The 20,229-nt window shown below is 36.8% G+C and overlaps 1 protein-coding gene across 1 annotated transcript in view; it reads right to left on the reverse strand.

The window, feature by feature from the left end:
• Positions 1–20,229, reverse strand: part of CFAP54 (cilia and flagella associated protein 54) — a 311,690-nt gene that overhangs the window by 43,211 nt on the left and 248,250 nt on the right. The window contains 2 exon segments of the mRNA XM_082419565.1: positions 247–353; positions 14,225–14,398. Of these exon segments, the coding sequence (XP_082275691.1) occupies positions 247–353; positions 14,225–14,398 (281 nt within the window).

Raw genomic sequence — 20,229 nt, forward strand, 5'->3', positions numbered from 1 at the left:
GGTCAAGGTTGCTGAGATAGGAAGATACGAAGGGGCACAACCAGCATTTGAACCAAAGCAGGCTGAATTCAGAGTTCATGCTCTTAACCACTGCAATATCATACTCTGCTAAGTAAAAGGAAGCCTTTTCCAAAAATGTCTTCTAAAAGTTCTTCTGTGATTTACCTTGTATATTACTGAAACAGTCAATCTTATGAAAGTATCAGCAAGGAGGGTTAGAGCTGTGGATAATCCGTCTTTACTTGCCTGTTTAGTGGAACCCAGAAAGAGCCAACATATACATTGTTGTAAGAAGTAGATGTAACATCTGAAATATTCAGGGGCTTCATATTATAGGCATACAACAATAACACCTATAAGAAAATTAAAAGACATTTAAAATGTTACATCAAACTTACACTTTGCCTCAAAACTGCAGCATCGGTTCTCAAAATAGTGTCATTATACTTTAAAAGGTTTTTCTTTGGAAGAGAAAAATGAGGGTTTTTTTGTTTGTTTGTTTCCAATTCACTTTAAAGAGAAATGATATGAACAAGAATTGTGCAAAGGTTATGAGATGAAAATAAATGTTAGTTGGTACCAAGGTTATATTATTTTTGAAGACTGGCACTTCTTACTGCAGTTAAATTTAAATTTCAGCCTCTGAAGGCCCTCTGCAACAAGTTCTAATGTATATTATACCTGGTGAATATCCAACTTCGTTTCTTGTTCCTTCTCCATGTGCCCGTTTCCCATCGGTGGTCATAGGTACTTTTGTGCATTCACTTATGCTGTTCCCTTCCTGTTCTCTCCGTGTATTCCATCCACACACAACTTACCAGCCCCCATCTCTAAGATGAAACTTCTCCTAATGACTCATGCTTTAGTAATTTCCCTGATGTTTGAACTCTGAAAATTCTTAGAGTCAGTCCCACACTCGACAGCACCTATTTACAATCATGAATTCACAGAATTTGAAATTCAGAGGACCTTAGAGGTGGTCTGCTCTAAGTCTTTCCAAGGAAGCTGAGGTCCAGAGCTGACAGTCAAAATTAACTAATTAAATGTATGCATTTATCTCCGCTTCCTCACAAATCAAACTAAAATAAGAGTAAAGGGATTTTGGGAATTCCTGGTGGTCCAGTGGTTAGGACTCTGTGCTTCCACTGCAGGGGGCATGGGTTTGATCCCTGGTGGGGGAACTAAGATCCTGCAAGCCACCTGCAGTGCGGCCAAATAAAAAAAGAATAAAGGGATTTTTTTCCTTAAAGGCATAAATCCACAAAGACAGAAGCAAGAGAGAAAATGAAGCAGATGAGAGATGTTAGCAACATTTTGAAAGCACCTCTGCTTAGTCAGCAGAGAGGAAAGGCTGTGTCCCACCTGCCTTCAGAGGGGCCGCCAACAATGAGCACGACCAAGAACCTCAAACGCCTTGGGGACAACCTCCCTCCCATCCCTTCTCCGAGTCCATGCAACCAGGAGACTCCCTCCCTCCTTCCCCTCCTCTCCTCTGCTGGCCAAACTTCTTCCGTTCTTCTCTCTGCTGAGGTTAAATCAAAGATCTATGCTCAGGAGGGACATTAGATTCCAGAGGTGAGGTGCTGAACTGAAAACGCTGGAATGAAGTGAAAGTCTATATTCTGAACAAGAGACATCCCTCTACCCCACTCCAGCCCCTGCCCAGAACGTAGAAAACCAAGCAGGAGTCTAAAAGAGTCCTCTTTGGGGAAATTTCCCAGATGAAGAGGAAAGACCTACAGATACTGACATTTCAGGATCCACCAATGAAGCCGCTAGCTCCCACAGTCACCCTGCAGTGAGGCTAAAAGTCCATAAGCCTGACTCATCATGCTTCTCAGTGCCTCAAACATGAACGGACAGCCAAGGGTCACTAGACATGAAATGAAAGGTAGAGACCGAAACTAATGTAAGAAAAGGAATTTGGAGAATCAGATACAAGACACAGAGCAGAAGAAAACGTCACTGAAACCATAATTAATATCCTCAGAGAGAGAAAGGCCAATATTGCATCTATGAAATAAGAACACAGTGCTATTAAAATGAAAGAGAATAAGAGCTCTTAAAAATTAAAAAATATGATCATAACAACTAAATAATCAATAAAAGATTTGAAATATAAAGTTAAATATATCTCCCTCCAAATAAACCTAAATTTAAAAACATAAAGAGGGGAGAAAAGATGAGAAAAGTAAACATTCAATCTAATAGGCTCAATATCTGAATGACAGAAATTCCAGAAAGTGCAGAGATCATCAGAGGGAGGAAATTATCAAAGAAAAACATCTCCACGAACTGAAGAATATACTTCACATATTGAAAGGGGCACCCTAAGAATCCAGCACAATACCCACACCAAGGCACATCATGGAATTTGAGAACACAGGGGACAGAGGGAAGATCCCCAGAGTTTCCAGAGGAAAAAAGTCACAAAGAACTAGGAATCAGAATGGGAACAGAACTCTCAACAGCAATGCAGGATTGCCAGAGATAATGGAGCAGTGCCACCCACATTTTGAGGGAAAATAATTTTCAACCTAGAATTCTATGCCTAGGCAACAATGAATTAAGCATTAAAATGATGCTTAATTTTTGTCAGACATAGAAGGCCTTAAACTCCTAATGAAAGTTCAGGGTTAATTTTAGTCTGTTGCAACCTTGTTAATCATCTCAGGGGACTGAAGTCATGGAATTATTCCTTGGCGAAACCTGAATAGAAGGTACTAAATAGTGATTAAGGTAGCCCTGTTTTAGGGTCTGAAACACACAAAGAGGCAGCCAGCTAATCAGCATTTTTTGTAGAAAATGCACGTGTTGATGATCTACATCTGAATTCTATTGTTACCTTCACTTCTCTCACTGAGTCTGGCTCATGCCTGGTTTTGACTACATGATCAGAGGGGTACAAAAGATTCCTCTCCCAGGTAAGACAGCAGCTTTCTTGAAACCAAGATATCTCACCATATTTTGGCGGTTCATGACCCACAGATGACGTGTGTCCCGTGCAACTGACAGAGGACCCAGGAAGCTGCTCCTGGGTATCTTAGTCTCTCCTTTAGTCTGAAATCAGAATTAACTTGAATAAAGTAGGGCAATATTTAAACAATAAAACACTAAACTCACTCGCATAGTTGTTGTGAGCCAGAGCTCTGGAGCCGGGGTGCCTGGGTTTGCCTCCGCCACTTACTGGCTGTGTGATCTTGGGCAAATTATTAAAACATTACGCTTCTGCTTTCTCATTTGTAAAATTAAGATGTGGTAATCCCCATCCCATGGATCAGGGTGAGGATTGAGTGAGTCAACGTGAAGTGCTTTAAGCAGTATTTAGAGCATTATTGTTGTCATTTTTAGCCCCATGATCACTACTGGCTCCTTACCCTTCCTGGATACCTCATTTTCTATATTCTCTTGGACCTGCTGCTAATCCCAAACCAGCTTTCCATCTAATCCCCCAGCCTGTCCTCATCTAATCCACTTAGTTCTTAGTTGATAATAGTGCTTAGTTCTATTCCCAACTTGTCTTTACTCCTCAAGGATAAGTTATATAACCTTGCATACTCAGGACTGGATTCTTCAGGAGGCAATACGCCCATGATAAAATTTCCAGTGTTCCTTTAGTCACTTCTGAAAATACTCTTTTTTTTCAATGGAAAAGAAGTGATATGGTTTTGACAAACACTGAGGAATACTATATTTAAAACTGCCTTGTATGTTCATCATTATCAAGTAGGATTTATCTCAGGGATGCAAGGATGATTCAGTATCTGCAAATCAATCAATGTGATGCACCACATTAACAAACTGAAGAATAAAAATTATATGATTATCTCAATAGATGCAGAAAAAGCTTTTGACAAATTCAACGTCCATTTATGATAAAAACTCTCAACAGAGTGGGTTATAGAAAGAACATACCTCAACATAATAAAGGTCATATATGACAAACTTAAAGCTAACATCATGCTCAATGGTGAAAAGCTTTTCCTCTAAGATCAGGAACAAGATAAGGATGCCCACTATGACCACTTTTATTCAACACAGTATTTGAAGTCCTAGGCACAGCAATCAGACAAGAAAAGAAGATCAAAGGTATCCAAATTACAGAGGAAGAAGTAAAACTGTCACTGTTTGCAGATGACATGATCCTATATACAGAAATCCTAAAAACACCACAAAAAACTATTAGAACTCATAAATGAAGTCAGTGAAGTTGCAGGATACAAAATTAATATACAGAAATATATTGCATTTCTATACACTAACAATGAACTATCAGAAAGAGAAATTAAGAAAATAATCCTCTTTACAATTGCATCAAAAAGAATAAAATACCTAGGAATAAATCTAACCAAGGAGGTAAAAGACCTGTACTCAGAAAACTATAAGACACTGATGAAAGAAATTGAAAACAACAGAAACAAATTGAAAGATATACTGTATTCATGGACTGGAAGAACTAACATTGTTAAAATGACCATATTACCCAAGACAATCTACAGATTCAATGCAAATCCTATCAAAATACCAATGGCATTTTTCAGAGAACTAGAACAAATAATTCTAAAATTTGTATGGAACCACAAAAGACTTCAAAGAGCCAAAATAATCCTGAGAAAGAAGAACAAAGCTGTAGATACCATGCTCCCTGATTTCAAATTCTACTACAAAGCTATAGCAATCAAAACAGTATGGTACTGGCCCCAAAACAGACACATAGACCAATGGAACAGAATAGAAATAAACCCACACTTATATGGCCAATTAATCTACAACAAAGGAGGCAAGAATATACAATTGGGAAAAAACAACCTCTTTAATAAATGGTGTTGAGAAAACTGGACAGCTACATGCAAAAGAATCAAACTAGACTACTCTCTCACACCATATACAGAAATAAACTCAAACGGATTAAAGACTTAAATGTAAGACCTGAGACCATAAAACCCCTAGAAGAAAACATAGGCACTATGATCTTTGACATTGGTCTTAGCAATATTTTTTTTGGATCCATCTCCTCAGGCAAAGGAAACAAAAGCAAAAATAAACATATGGGACTACATCAAACTAAAAAGTCTCTGCACAATGAACGAAACTATCAACAAAATGAAAAGACAGCCTACTGAGTGGGAGAAGATATCTGCAAGTGATATATCTGATAAGGCATTAGTATCCAAAATATACAAAGAACACATGCAACTCAAGCTCAAAAAAAGCAACAAACAAACAACCTGGTTAAAAAATTGACAGAGAATCTGAGTAGACATTTTTCCAAAGAATACATACAGATGGCCAACAGGCACATGAAAAAATGCTCAACATCAAACATTATTAGGGAAATGAAAATCAAAACCACAATGCTCACCTCACACCTGACAGAGTGGCTATTATAAAAAGAGAACAAATAACAAGTGTTGATGAGGGTGTGGAGAAAAGGGAAGCCTCATGCACTGTTGGTAGAAATGTAAATTGGTACAGCCACTATGGAAAGCAGTATGAAGGTCCCTCAAAAAATTAAAGCTAGAACTACCATATGATCCAGCAATTCCACTTCCGGAAAAAACATTAATTCAAAACTATATATATATATATATATATATATATATATATATATATATATATACACACATATATAGTTATCAATATATCAATCAATCAATCAAATATTTCTCAGCCATAAAAAATAACAAGATCTTGCCATTTGGGACAACATGGATGGACCTAGAGGGTATTATGTTAAGTGAAATAAGTCAGACGGAGAAAGACAAATACCACGTGATTTCACTTACATGTGGACTCTAAAAAACAAAACAAATGATCAAACATAGCAAAACAGAAACAGACTCATAGGTACAGAGAATAAACTTGTGGTTGCCAGAGGGGAGAGGGGTTGGGGGATGAGTGAAATAGATGGGGGAGATTAAGGGGTACAAACTTGCAGTTACAAAATAAATGAGTCACAGGGATGTAATATACAACATAGGAAATATAGTCAATACTACTGTAACAACTCTGTATGATGACAGATGATAACTAGACTTTTCATGGTGATTATTTTGTAATGTATACAAATGTGGAATCATTATGTTGTACACCTGAAACTAATACAATATTGTAAAACAATTTTACTTCAATTAAAAAAAAAAGAAATAAAGAAAAAGAAAAAAATCGTCTTGTCCTCACAGCCCAGGAACAGTGAAAGACGAATCCCTCTTCCACTAGATGGAGCTGATTTGTAATTTCCTCATCTTGATATCTTAATCACCTAACAAAATGCTTGGCACATAGTATGCACTCAATAAATACTTTACTTATTAGTTAGTAAGCAGTTGAGCTATATGTGTTTTGTAAAGAAATCAATATTAAGAATGAAAAGACTTAGGTTCCCATTCTTATTTTTGTCACTAATGAGTTGTGGTGTTGGTCAAGTCACTTTACCCCTGTGGAACTTTGCTTCCTCATCTGTAAAATGAGAATGTCGATTAGGTGTTCTCCTAGTTTCCTTTCAGTTCTGACATTTGACCTGGGTGATACCAAAAGTCAGAGGTTACCAATGGAGCCCACTATATAAACTGGCAATGGAGTAACTTCATGGAGAGTCATCATGAGAGCTGTAAGTTCACTGGTAGCACCAGCCTAGACCAGTGCTTCTCAACCTTAAATGTGCATACATTACTTGCACATTCTAAAATGTGCAAGTAAAATGAATATTCTGATTCAGTGGGTCTGAAGTGAGACCTGAGATTCTGCATTTCTAATGAGCTTCCAGGGGATGCCAGGGGGGCTGTTTCCTGACCACACTCTGCAAGGGCCAGGGACTATCAGATGCCTGCTTCACTTATGCAACTTTTGTCTTCCCCAGCTTCCAGAAGCTGGATGTAATTTTGGGCCCCATCTGCAGGACCAGGCTCTAGTTAATCACTTAGCCAACAAGTCCCAGAATCCAGAGGACCTCAGAGGGAGGTCCTGGGCATCTGTATGATCTCTAAGTTATAGCACTCCTGACATCCAAGTTGATAACATTGGGCTTTTGCTTTTGTTAAGACTTGGTAATTTTCCCAGGAACCCTAGCTCATCCTTCACTATCCTGCTAGGCCTGAGCTTGTCTCGAATGCACAGCCTGTTTCTTTGGGACCCTGAAATAGAGTCTTGCTCTTCTTAGGGATTTAAAGACCTCCATAAAAGAGCATTGGCTCCATATTTCTTGTTCCCAGACAGGCTGGACTTCTGAATAAACTTATCTCCAAGAACTATTTCAGCTCTATGCAAGTTTCTGTTTTTACTTGCCAGATGGAGTCTTGCTTTTCAGTGCTTTGCTTGATCAGACTTCTTGCACTTGATCATGCTTGTCTGCCTACATCTTCTGTGGCCTCTGAAGAACATGCCTTGGGCTGTCCAGCTGCCTTCAACACAACAGCCTTTGCAGTCGTTTGCTTCCCTCCAACTCAACAATGTGTTGAGTTGCTCCAATCCTGATTCATTGTCAACTAGCATTCCTCCATCCTGGGTCTCAGTTTCCTCTTTTGTAAAATGGGGCTAATGATAATACTCGGCCGTTTGGATCCATGGGTTCGGCATCCGTGGATTCAACATCCCGTGAATCAAAAATATTTTTAAAAATCCAGAAAGTTCCAAAAATGAAAATTTGAATTTGCCATGTGCTGGTAACTATCTATATAACATTTACATTGTATTAGGTTTTATAAGTAATGAAGAGATGATTTAAAGTATACAGGAGGATGTGCATAGTTTATATGCAAATACTATGCCATTTTATACAAAGGACTTGGACATCTATAGATTTTGGTATTTGAGGGGGTTCTGAAACAATCCCCTGTGAATACTGAGGGACGACTGTACCTACCTCATAGAGTTGCTGTGAAGTTAATGAAGTAAAATACCTGGAACACAGTAAGCTCTACATTGGTGTTCATTATTGCTATTATCTTATGGGTTTCATGAGCTTCACCCAGTTTTTCCAACATTAAACTCTACACTAAAGGTCTAAGATAATGAATAGATGAAAGCTCACATACATGAATATTTAAAGCATCACACAAATTTCAGTGTTATCTTATGAAAAAACAGACTCTTAGGTCTGAGAAGATCTAGCCCTCCCAAGTCAGCGTTTCCTGATTTGGTAGCTGAGATTTATGGCAGCAACTGAATCTTTTATCATGACCCAATACATACATACTCATTGTCAAAGGGGGAAAAATGTCCCTGAACTAAGATAGGAAAACTGTGTGTTCTGGGGGCTTCCCTGGTGGCACATGGGTTAAGAATCCGCCTGCTATTGCAGGGGGCACAGGTTCGAGCCCTGGTTCAGGAAGATCCCACATGCCGCAGAGCAACTAAGCCCGCGCACCACAACTGCTGAGCCTACGCTCTAGAGCCCATGAGCCACAACTACTGAGCCCACGTGCCATGACTACTGAAGCCCACACACTTAGAGCCTGTGCTCCGCAACAAGAGAAGCCACCCCAATGAGAAGCCCACGCACCAAAACGAAGAGTAGCCCCCGTTCGCCACAACTAGAGAAAGCCCACATGCAGCAATGAAGACCCAGTGCAGACAAAAATTAATTAATTAATTTAAAAAAAACCCTGTGTGTTCTGTGTCTTTGTGGCTTACGCAAATCACTCAAGCAACCTGTTTAAATCAGAATTTGTTAGTTGGTGATCCGTTTCTAAACTCCGTCTGACACCAGTTCATGCGCCCATGCTAACTGTCAGACGTGACTGTTGATTCATGAAACCTCGTTATTCTAATTATCAGCCACAGATGCAGTCTTAACATTAACTCCCACGATCATCCTGCCCCAGACTGATAGGGATGTGATATTTCTACAACCTTGTGAAATGAACTTTATACTTTGCTCCTCATTTTTTAAAACTAACTATTTGGGTAAACAATCTGTTTCCCAACAATGTCATCCTTCCATACCCTTTCTGAATGGATATACTCTTTTATCACATCTTGTTGGTTCTCTTGCCAGCAAGTAAACAAATTCGTCAGGATGCCGAATGTCAATCTAGAAATGTTCTTTTTAACAGTATCTGTCATGAAACAAAAGTTTCAGAAAACAACATTTTCACTTACTGTATGTGATGCATTCTGATATTGCCTTCTTATATTTAATTTCTTTAAAAATATACTACTCATGATACACTATATTGACTCCATGACCCATGAGTATTCTTGGAACTTTGGTTTGAAAACTACTGTACTAAATTCCCCCAAAGAGACCACAGATTTATTATTTTAAAATGTATATGGAATATCTGGCAAGGATTGGGTATGGAAAGGGTGGGAAGGAGAGCGCTTTCAAAATATGAGAAATAGCTTTAAATGCTTCTGGGGAGTGATGTGTTCAAGTTTCTCTTTTTTGTGTGAGTAGGAGGGATGTATAACTGACCAAGAGTTAGCAGCAGGTTGCCAGCCTAAGGAAGAAGAATGAAGAGGCAATTGGGAGAAGCGTGCTTGAGAGCAAAGAGAGGTGGGCTCTGGAGGTCTCACCATCTGACACGGTTCACGTGAGTCAAGGAGCAGCAGAAGTTACCAGAGCCACAGCTAGAGGGGACAGCGCTCAAGAGGTAGGAAGTACAGGAGCAGACCATGGCAGGAGACAAAAAAAACAGATAAAAAGTATTGAATAGGGTAAAACTATATGGCAAATGTTTTATGGGAAAGAGCCTGAGGCTCTTCTTAGAGACAGCAGTAATCAAAGGAGTGCTATAGTGGAAGGTTCCTCTGCAAAAGGTGGTAGTTAGACCCCCTGTCCCATTTTTAAAAGCTTGACTCCTCTTCAAGACTCTCCTAGAATCGGAATCACTGTTCTACCTCCCAGAGTTCAGGCATTGATACTGAACTGCTCCCAAATACTTGCCCCCCTTCCTGCTCCCCAATTAGCCCTGTTGCAAATGTCTATACATGAATATGAACATAGATATGAATACAGATATAGAGTTAGATAAAGATAATAAACATTAAAATAAGGAGTTATGTATGTGATACAAATTTGTAAACAGCATTTAGAGAGAAACTAAGTTTTTTCTCCTATTTGCTATGCACTTTAATTTTTGCTGTTTAGGCAGAGTTTACTCTCTTTTCTGCCCATTGTTGGCAGCTAAAGTATGTATAAGGAGATATTGCTGGTAAACTTTAAAAGGTGCTTTAAAATAATGCTTACCAAGTGTATTACATGTGTATTTGAAGTTAAACTTCCAAACAGCATAATAATGTGAAAATCATTTCACATAAGAATAATAAATGACAACTACTGTTTAGGTCGAGAGTTTACACAATTATCTCTAGGGTACCCATGACACAGAAAAGTTAACTAATCTACTGAAGGTTACAAAACTACTAAGTAACAGAGCTGGGATTCAAAACAGGAGTCTGATTTGCTCCATTCTGAGGGCTCTAGAGTCTGTGTTCTTAACCACTACACTAATGTAAGCAAAATAAATAAAAGAAAACCATTCCCAGTAAAACTGTGCAAAGACAAGGTCTCAAAAGTGGCTTGTGAAAGAAGTCAGAATATTTTTAAAGCAACAACAATTTGACTCTCAAGAGAACAATGGAAATGAGTAGATGACATTTTGAATGTACTGAAAGAAAATAATTTCCAATCTTTAATTCTTTACTCCATAAAAATTTATTTCACAGATAAATGTAAAACAATGATATTTATCAGGCAAACAAAAATTGAGTGTTTGCCTCCAGAAGATGCTCACCACAAGAAATTCCAGATTATGTACTTCAACAGAAAGAAGTGATCCTAAATGGAATGTCTAAAATGCAAGAGGGAGTAGAAAGCAAAGCAAACGATGAATATGTAGAAAATTCGAAAGGAAAATAACTCTTGTATAAAACAATTAAAAATAATATTATTCTGGTTAAAAAAAAGAAAATGTACAATAATATCATTTAAGTCATTAGAGGAATAAAGATCATTCATTAACTTTAGACTGGGACTTCCCTGGTGGTCCAGCGGTAAAGAATCCACCTTCCAATGCAGGGACACCGGTTCGATCCCTAGTCAGGGAACTAGGATCCACATGCCACAGTGCAGCTAAACCTGTGCACCACAACTACTGAGCTCACATGCCTCAACTAGAGCTCGTGCGCCACAAGCTACAGAGCCCATGTGCTCTGGAGCCCACGTGCCACAAATACAGAGCCCACGTGCTCGGGAGCCCAGAAGCCACAATAGAGACAGAAAACCCGCATGCCACAACTAGAGAGAAGCCCGCACACTACAATGAAGAGCCTGTGCACTGCAACGAAAAAAATCCCACATGCCTCAATGAAGATCCCATGTGCCGCAACTAAGATCTGATACAGCCAAAAATAAATAAATCTTTCAAAAAAAAAAAAAAGAAACTTTAGACTTTGATAAGTATGTATGTTGTCCTGAGGGTAACCACTAAAAGCACAGCAAAAGAGTGCATAATTTCAAAGTTCAGAGAGGACAAATGAATGAAAAAAGTAATCAATCCCAAAAAAGGGAGAAAGACAGAAAACCTGAGGAAAACAGAAAATGTGAGACAAGTGAAAACACAAAATAATATGGTAGATTTAAAACCAAATATATTATTATTTGCATTAAGTGTGAATGGACTAACTTCTCTAGTCAAAATACAATATTGTCAGACTGTATTTTAAAATATCCAAGTGTATACCTTTATTTAAAAATACAATTAAGGGACTTCCCTGGTGGTCCAGTGGTTTAGAATCCACCTTCCAATGTAGGGAACTCAGGTTCGATCCCTGAGAACTAAGATCTCACATGCTGTGGGGCAACTAAGCCCACACACCGCAACTACTGAGCCCGTGCACTTTGGAGTCTGCATGCCACAACTAGAGAGAAGCCCGTGCACTGCAATGAAGAGCCTGAGAGCTGCAATGAAAGATCTCACGTGCCACAACTAAGACTCGGTGCAGCCAAACAAATAAATAAATAAAATACTTTGGAAAAAAAAATTAAAACACAAGTACACAAACGGGTTGAAAGCAAAAGGTTAGAAAAAGAAATATTATGAAAATAACAACCACAAGAAAGTCACTTTCCTCTAGTAATATCAAACAAGGCAGACTTTATGAGGGAAAAATCATTATTACAAAAAGGTCAGGAGTCACTGAATTCACTGAGAAGTCACAATGCTTATTAATCTGTTTGCACCTAAGAACAAAGCCTCCAATTAGGTAAAGTAAAATTTGACAGAACTACAAGAAAAAACAAAACAACAGCAATCTCAGTGAGAGAATTAAATGTTAAAATCTCAGTACAGCTGACTCTTGAATACATGGGTTTGAACTGCACAGGTCCCACTTTATGAGAATTTTTTTCAATAAATACGTATGATTATACTACACAATCCACGGCTGACTGAATCCAAAATGTGGATATGGAGAGCCAACTGTAAAGTTACACATAGATTTTCAACTGTGAGGAAGGTCAGCACCCTGACTCTTATGTTGTTCAAGGGTCAACAGTAATTGATTAAAAAAAAATAAATCCCACCGAGGCATGTGGGATCCTTTGTTTTGATTTTCAAACAAAAATAGAAAAATCACCAAGAATATAGAGTATATGAACAAGACTATACAAACTAACCTATTGGACATATATCAACACTGCCTCAACAACTGAGGAGAACACATTCTTTTTAAGAGCAATGGAATATTTACACAATAAACACCTTCCTGGCAAAAAAAAAGCAAGCTTCAACAAATATCAGTCATACAGAGCATTTTTTTATTACCACAGAACAAAATAATCTACGAATAAATAACAAAAGACAACTAGAAAAGCTTCATATAGTTTGTAACTTAAGACACATATGTTGAAATGACCCACGAGTCAAAGAAGAAATCACAATGGAAATTTTAAAAGTTATTTTTAACTGAAAGATGATGACAGTACTATAATAAAACTTGTGGGATGAAGCCAAAGCAATATTTAGAGAGAAACTGATAGCCTTAAAATGCATAGATTAGAAAAGAAAGAACTAAATATTGAGCTAATATCTATCTCAAGAAGTCAGTAGTTAGGAAAAGAACACACACACACACACGAAAAAAACAGTAGAAAAAAGATATTCAGGGTTAATGAAATAAAACTAATTAATGAGAAATCTCTGGTGACGATGATCAAGAAAAAAATGCACAAATAAGCAATATAAGGCATGAAAAGGGATACTTCACTACAAATACACCAGATAGCTTAAAAATATGAGAGAAATTTTAAATAAAATGGGAAAATTCCTAGAAAAAGCAACTTAAGCAAAACTAACTCATGAAGAAATAGAAAATCCCAATGTTCTATAAACAGGGGTGATAGTTAAAATACTTAAAACTTGGTTTGACAAAGGCACTAACCATTAGAACAGATATTAGCCCAATCAGAACTGATACCAGCTCTGATAACCAGTACATTAGTACTGTTGCTTAAAGACTGCCTCTAACTATGGAGAATTACATCACTAGTCTTATATTATCTCACAACAAAAACACACAAGGGCTTTATTGATGAGTTCTTAGCAAATATCTGAGGAAAAAGGTTACTCCAAACTTACACAAACTTCACCATAGAACAGAAAAACATGGTTATATTTATCAACACATTTTATGAGCCTAGCAAAAGCCTCATACAGAAAATATCTGACAAGGATAGCACAAAAAGGAAAAATTATAGTCCAATATTACTCTTGAAAACAGTGGCAAAAATTCAATATGAAACATTAGCAAACTGAATCTAGTAAAATGAATACATCATGACCAATTTGAGTTCATCTCAGGAGCACAAGGCTGATTTGACATTATAAAATCAATTACTATATTAAAAGAGATAAATGATAAAATCCTCTTAATAGATACAGTAAAATATTCATGATAAAACTTCCTATCAAAGTGGCAATAGGAAAAAATTTCCTTAATGTGATAAAGGATAACTACAAAAAAATATTAAACATCATATGTAATGGTGACACATTGGAAAGTTTCTCTTTAAGTTCAGGAAAAAGGAAAATGATCAACATGAGTCCAACTTTCCTAGGATCTCTTAATTATTTAACATTCATTCTGCTAGACAACATAGATTCTAAATTGCTGTATATTTCTGTCTATATGATAAGAGGATCTTCTCTACTCTTTAAGTTATAATGGCTTCATTAACTTTATATCCAAATGTAAGATTTAGCTTTATAATTATATTACATACCATAGGTTCTGTTTCCTTTGGAGGTTTTTCCAGGGGAGGAATGTACCACTGAAAGCAAAGTTCTTTGTTTAAAGCTTGTGTTGCTACAACTGAGGACACCACATCTCCATATGATGGGCTGGCAAACAGTTTTAATGATAAATTGGAGTGTAGAGAACTGTCAGTTGTTCCTAGCTGGGGAACAAACAGAAACAACAGCTTAATTGCTGGTAATGAATTTATTCAATATTTAAAACATTCATTCAATTTTCATTCAATATTGACTATTGGAAAACTCGGGGAATCATCTCAGCTTGTTTTATGGATGTAGGTCTTAAAACTGCCCCTGATTACCAAAGAGAAAATTCTTTTATAGAAAAAATATATTTCAAAACCCAGTGAACTCAACAAATGTCTTCCACTTTGGTGAATATTCAAGAGTAAAGATCTAGGGCTTCCCTGGTGGCGCAGTGGTTGAGAATCTGCCTGCCAATGCAGGGGACACGGGTTCGAGCCCTGGTCTGGGAAGATCCCACATGCCACGGAGCAACTGGGCCCGTGAGCCACAACTACTGAGCCTGCGCGTCTGGAGCCTGTGCTCCGCAACAAGAGAGGCCGCGATAGTGAGAGGCCCGCGCACCGCGATGAAGAGTGGCCCCCCGCTTGCCACAACTAGAGAAAGCCCTCGCACAGAAACGAAGACCCAACACAGCCATAAATAAATAAATAAATAAATAAATTTTTAAATGGTCCACATCAAAAAAAATCTTAAAAAAAAAAAAAAAAAAAAAATTTTTAACAAAAAAAAAAAAAAAAAAAAGAGTAAAGATCTAGAGGGAAAATGCCCATGCTATCATTTCAGTCTCAAGGTCACCATATAGTCTAAGAACATCTTCTGCTTTTCTTCATTTATTCACTGGTTTGGTTTGGTTACAACTTATTATCTACTTTCCAATAGCATTCTTTGCAGTACCATATGCAAAATAAGACACAGTTTTTGTTCTAAGAGGTTAAAATCCATTACTCTCATTCTCTCTTTAAATGAATGTAGCTGATTTGTAAGTTTAGTCTTGGTGGATCTGGGTCCAGCTCATTTGATGGAACTTGGTCCCTGAATCAGGAGTTTTCAAGAAACATAAATGTGTAGACTGCAATTGGCAATTTCATAAAATATTTACTTAGTTTTTTAAGGTAGCTAAGAAAGTAAAGCATGAATGCTATCAACAAAATAAGAGTCTAGCCAGAGAGATAATAATGGTGATAATAATATCTCAACTCAATAAAGGATTTTCTTCAATGGAGTACAAACTATTTTCAAAATTAATTTCTTGTTATTCCCAAGATTACAGCATGGTAGCTGGAAAGCAGTTCTTCTACTAAACTCTTGACATCTAAGGCGTCTCAAAGGCTTGGTGACCAAGGGGAACATGTCAGTGGCTAGAAAGAAATGCCTGGTGTTTCTATAACACTTTGTACCTTCCATTTCTGAGTCTATTCAAGATACAATAGAAGACTGTCAATGCAAAGTCTTCAAAATAAAAATAAAGAGAGAAATAAATACATTGGCCTTTCAAGTTGTCTACCGATAAAAGAAAAAATATGTCTGGACTGAAAGGTAATATCAAAGGTGAATACTATTTAAAAATGTCTAGAGACTATCATAAAGGGATATGATAAGCCAGAATCCTCATTTATTAGCACTATGATACTAAAAACACGACCAAAATGCATAATAAATAAGATTATTAGGATTAAATAATCATTTAAAAGTGCTTAATAAAGATTAATTCTATTTCAGGCAGTTCACCAAAAAATCAGGTAAATAATTGATTCAGAAAAAAATTCTCACATTTTTCCATATCTGAGTGCCTTTCAGAGGTTCTGACTATTTTAGCAAAGAATTCATATTTAATAACTAGCTAAGTGGAGAAAAATAAAAAGCAAATACCTTCTATTTCAATACATATAGTGTTTATTAGCATGATGGCCTAATAATAATAAACTGTAACAGAAATCAATATTAAAATAGGGCATTTAATTTTCAATTCACTTTTTAAAAATGTAATATCTAATTGCTAATGGGATTAATTACATAAGCTAGTCGATGGGCTATACACTGAGTATTTTTTAAGGAACCTCCATACTGTTCTCCATAGTGGCTGTATCAATTTACAATCCCACTAACAGTGCAAGAGGGTTCCCTTTTCTCCACACCCTCTCCAGCATTTGTTGTTTGTAGATTTTCTGATGATGCCCATTCTAACTGGTGTGAGGTGACACCTCATTGTAGTTTTGATTTGCATTTCTCTAATGATTAGTGATGTTGAGCAGCTTTTCATGTGCTTCTTGGCCATCTGTAAGTCTTCTTTGGAGAAATGTCTATTTAGGTCTTCTGCCCATTTTTGGATTGGGTTGTTTGTTTCTTTAATATTGAGCTGCATGAGCTGTTTATATATTTTGGAGATTAATCCTTTGTCCGTTGATTCATTTGCAAATATTTTCTCCCATTCTGAGGGTTGTCTTTTCATCTTGTTTATGGTTTCCTTTGCTGTGCAAAAGCTTTTAAGTTTCATTAGGTCCCATTTGTTTATTTTTGTTTTTATTTCCATTACTCTAGGAGGTGGATCAAAAAAGAGCTTGCTGTGATTTATGTCAAAGAGTATTCTTCCTACGTTTTCCTCTAAGAGTTTTATAGTGTCTGGTCTTATATTTAGGTCTCGAATCCATTTTGAGTTTATTTTTCTGTGTGGTGTTAGGGAGTGTTCTAATTTCATTCTTTTACATGTAGCTGTCCAGTTTTCCCAGCAACACTTATTGAACAGACTGTCTTTTCTCCATTGTATATCTTTGCCTCCTTTGTCATAGATTAGTTGACCATAGGTGTGGGGGTTTATCTCTGGGCTTTCTATCTTGTTCCATTGATCGATGTTTCTGTTTTTGTGCCAGTACCATATTGTCTTGATTACTGTAGCTTTGCAGTATAGTCTGAAGCCAGGGAGTCTGATTCCCCCAGCTCCGTTTTATTCCCTCAAGACTGCTTTGGCTATTTGGGGTCTTTTGTGTCTCTATATAAATTTTAAGATGATTTGTTCTAGTTCTGTAAAAAATGCCATTGGTAATTTGATAGGGATTGCATTGAATCTGTAGATTGCTTTGGGTAGTATAGTTATTTTCACAATATTGATTCTTCCAATCCAAGAACATGGTATATCTCTCCATCTGTTGGTATCATCTTTAATTTCTTTCATCAGTGTCTTATTGTTTTCTGCATACAGGTGTTTTGTCTCCTGAGGTAGGTTTATTCCTAGGTATTTTATTCTTTCTGTTGCAATGGTAAATGGGAGTGTTTCCATAATTTCTCTTTCAGATTTTTCATCATTAGTGTATAGGAATGCAAGAGATTTCTGTGCATTAATTTTGTATCCTGCAACTTTACCAAATTCATTCATTAGCTCTAGTAGTTTTCTGGTGGCATTTTTAGGATTCTCTATGTATAGTATCATGTCATCTGCAAACAGTGACAGTTTTACTTCTTCTTTTCCAATTTGAATTCCTTTTATTTCTTTTTCTTCTCTGATTGCCGTGGCTAGGACTTCCAAAACTATGTTGAATAATAGTGGTGAGAGTGGACATCCTTGTCTCGTTCCTGATCTTAGAGGAAATGCTTTCACTTTTTCACCATTGAGAATGATGTTTGCTGTGGGTTTCTCATATATGACCTTTATTATGTTGAGGTAGGTTCCCTCTATGCCCACTTTCTGGAGAGTTTTTATCATAAACGGGTGTTGAATTTTGTCAAAAGTTTTTCTGCATCTATTGAGATGATCATATGGTTTTTATTCTTCCATTTGTTAATATGGTGTATCACATTGATTGATTTGCATATATTGAAGAATCCTTGCATCCCTAGGATAAACCCCACTTGATCATGGTGTATGATCCTTTTAATGTGTTGTTGGATTCTGTTTGCTAGCATTTTGTTGAGGATTTTTGCATCTATGTTCATCAGTGATATTGGTTTGTAATTTTCTTCTTTTGTAGTATCTGTCTGGTTTTGGTATCAGGGTGATGGTGTCCTCATAGAATGAGTTTGGGAGTGTTCCTCCCTCTGCTATATTTTGGAAGAGTTTGAGAAGGATGTGTGTTAGCTCTTCTCTAAATGTTTGATAGAATTCAGCTGTGAAGCCATCTGATCCTGGACTTTTGTTTGTTGGAAGGTGTTTAATCACAGTTTCAATTTCATTACTTGTGATTGGTCTGTTCATATTTTCTGTTTCTTCCTGGTTCAGTCTTGGAAGGTTATACCTTTCTAAGAATTTGTCCATTTCTTCCAGGTTGTCCATTTTATTGGCATAGAGTTGCTTGTAGTAGTCTCTTAGGATGCTTTGTATTTCTGCGGTGTCTGTTGTAACTTCTCCTTTTTCATTTCTAATTTTATTGATTTGAGTCCTCTCCCTCTTTTTCTTGATGAGTCTGGCTAGTGGTTTATCAATTTTGTTTATCTTCTCAAAGAACCAGCTTTTAGTTTTATTGATCTTTGCTATTGTTTTCTTTGTTTCTATTTATTTCTGCTCTGATCTTTATGATTTCTTTCCTTCTGCTAACTTTGGGTTTTGTTTGTTCTTCTTTATCTAGTTCCTTTAGGTGTAAGGTTAGATTGTTTACTTGAGATTTTTCTTGTTTCTTGAGGTAGGCTTGTATAGCTATACACTTCCCTCTTAGAACTGCTTTTGCTGCATCCCATAGGTTTTGGATCATCGTGTTTTCATTGTCATTTGTCTCTAGGTATTTTTTGATTTGCTCTTTGATTTCTTCAGTGATCTCTTGGTTATTCAGTAATGTATTGTTTAGCCTCCATGTGTTTGTGTTTTTTACGTTGTTTTCCCTGTAATTCATTTCTAATCTCATAGCGTTGTGGTCAGAAAAGATACTTGATATGATTTCAATTTTCTTAAATTTACTGAGGCTTGATTTGTGACCCAAGGTGTGATCTATCCTGGAGAATGTTCCATGTGCACTTGAGAAGAAAGTGTAATCTGCTGTTTTTGGATGGAATGTCCTATAAATATTTTTTATATTTATATTTATATTATGAATTTTCTATTCACTTTTTTAAAATGTAATATCTAATTGCTAATGGGATTAATTACATAAGCTAGTCGATGCGCTATACACTGAGTACTTTTGATATGTTTGATTTATTGTTTGAAAGGAATGAAACAACAGACCTACCAGAAGCACTCTTGTTCGCCACATCCTATAAACAACAAATCACTTTGCACTAATCAAATATTTGACCTTACACAGTCTGTCATGGTCTAAACATGAATAACTCAGCATTGTGCAGCATTTTAATCATGTCCTTTTTTTTTGGAATTTTTAATGTAATTTGTTTAGCACTTTTGTTTTTCCATCACAAAGCTTCAATAGACTTGACGACATACAACTTCACAAAGCTGATGAGCATGGCATGTAGCAATGATGGTTCTGGAAAGGCATCTACTTCTTTGTGGGGGAAAAGTGGGTTGTATCAAAGTATGGAAAGAGTTTGACTGAAATAGCCTCCTGAGTGATTAAAGGCTCAAAAATGTTATTATAAAAATCAGCCAAGCTTGGAGTTTATTTTTTAAAAAATCCAAAGGCTTTATGCTCATTTCTTGTCTACCCCAGTGAAACAAACACATGATTAGGTGGCTTGCAACTGTCAGGCAAGCGACAGTGATCTCCAGAGCTGATTATCCTGGGAGAGTGTTACACTAATTATATCCCCTCCCCCCAAAAAAAGAGCAAACGGGTGAAACAACTCTTTGATAATATTGCTACCATTCGAAATATCACATGTATTGATATTTACACTGTATTCAAGGTTGTACGTTTGGAGCGTCATCCTTAGGAACTGGATAACGATAGGCTGCCCTTAATACTGAAATATTCAAGCAAAGCTCCTTTCAGAACAGTATTTACGAAATCACACATATTAGTTTCCAAACTCTTATAAAATATTCACAAGAATACATCCATTGAAA

This window comes from Balaenoptera physalus (genome assembly GCF_965194825.1).
Source record: "Balaenoptera physalus genome assembly, chromosome: 13".
Taxonomy (NCBI): Eukaryota; Metazoa; Chordata; class Mammalia; order Artiodactyla; family Balaenopteridae; genus Balaenoptera; species Balaenoptera physalus.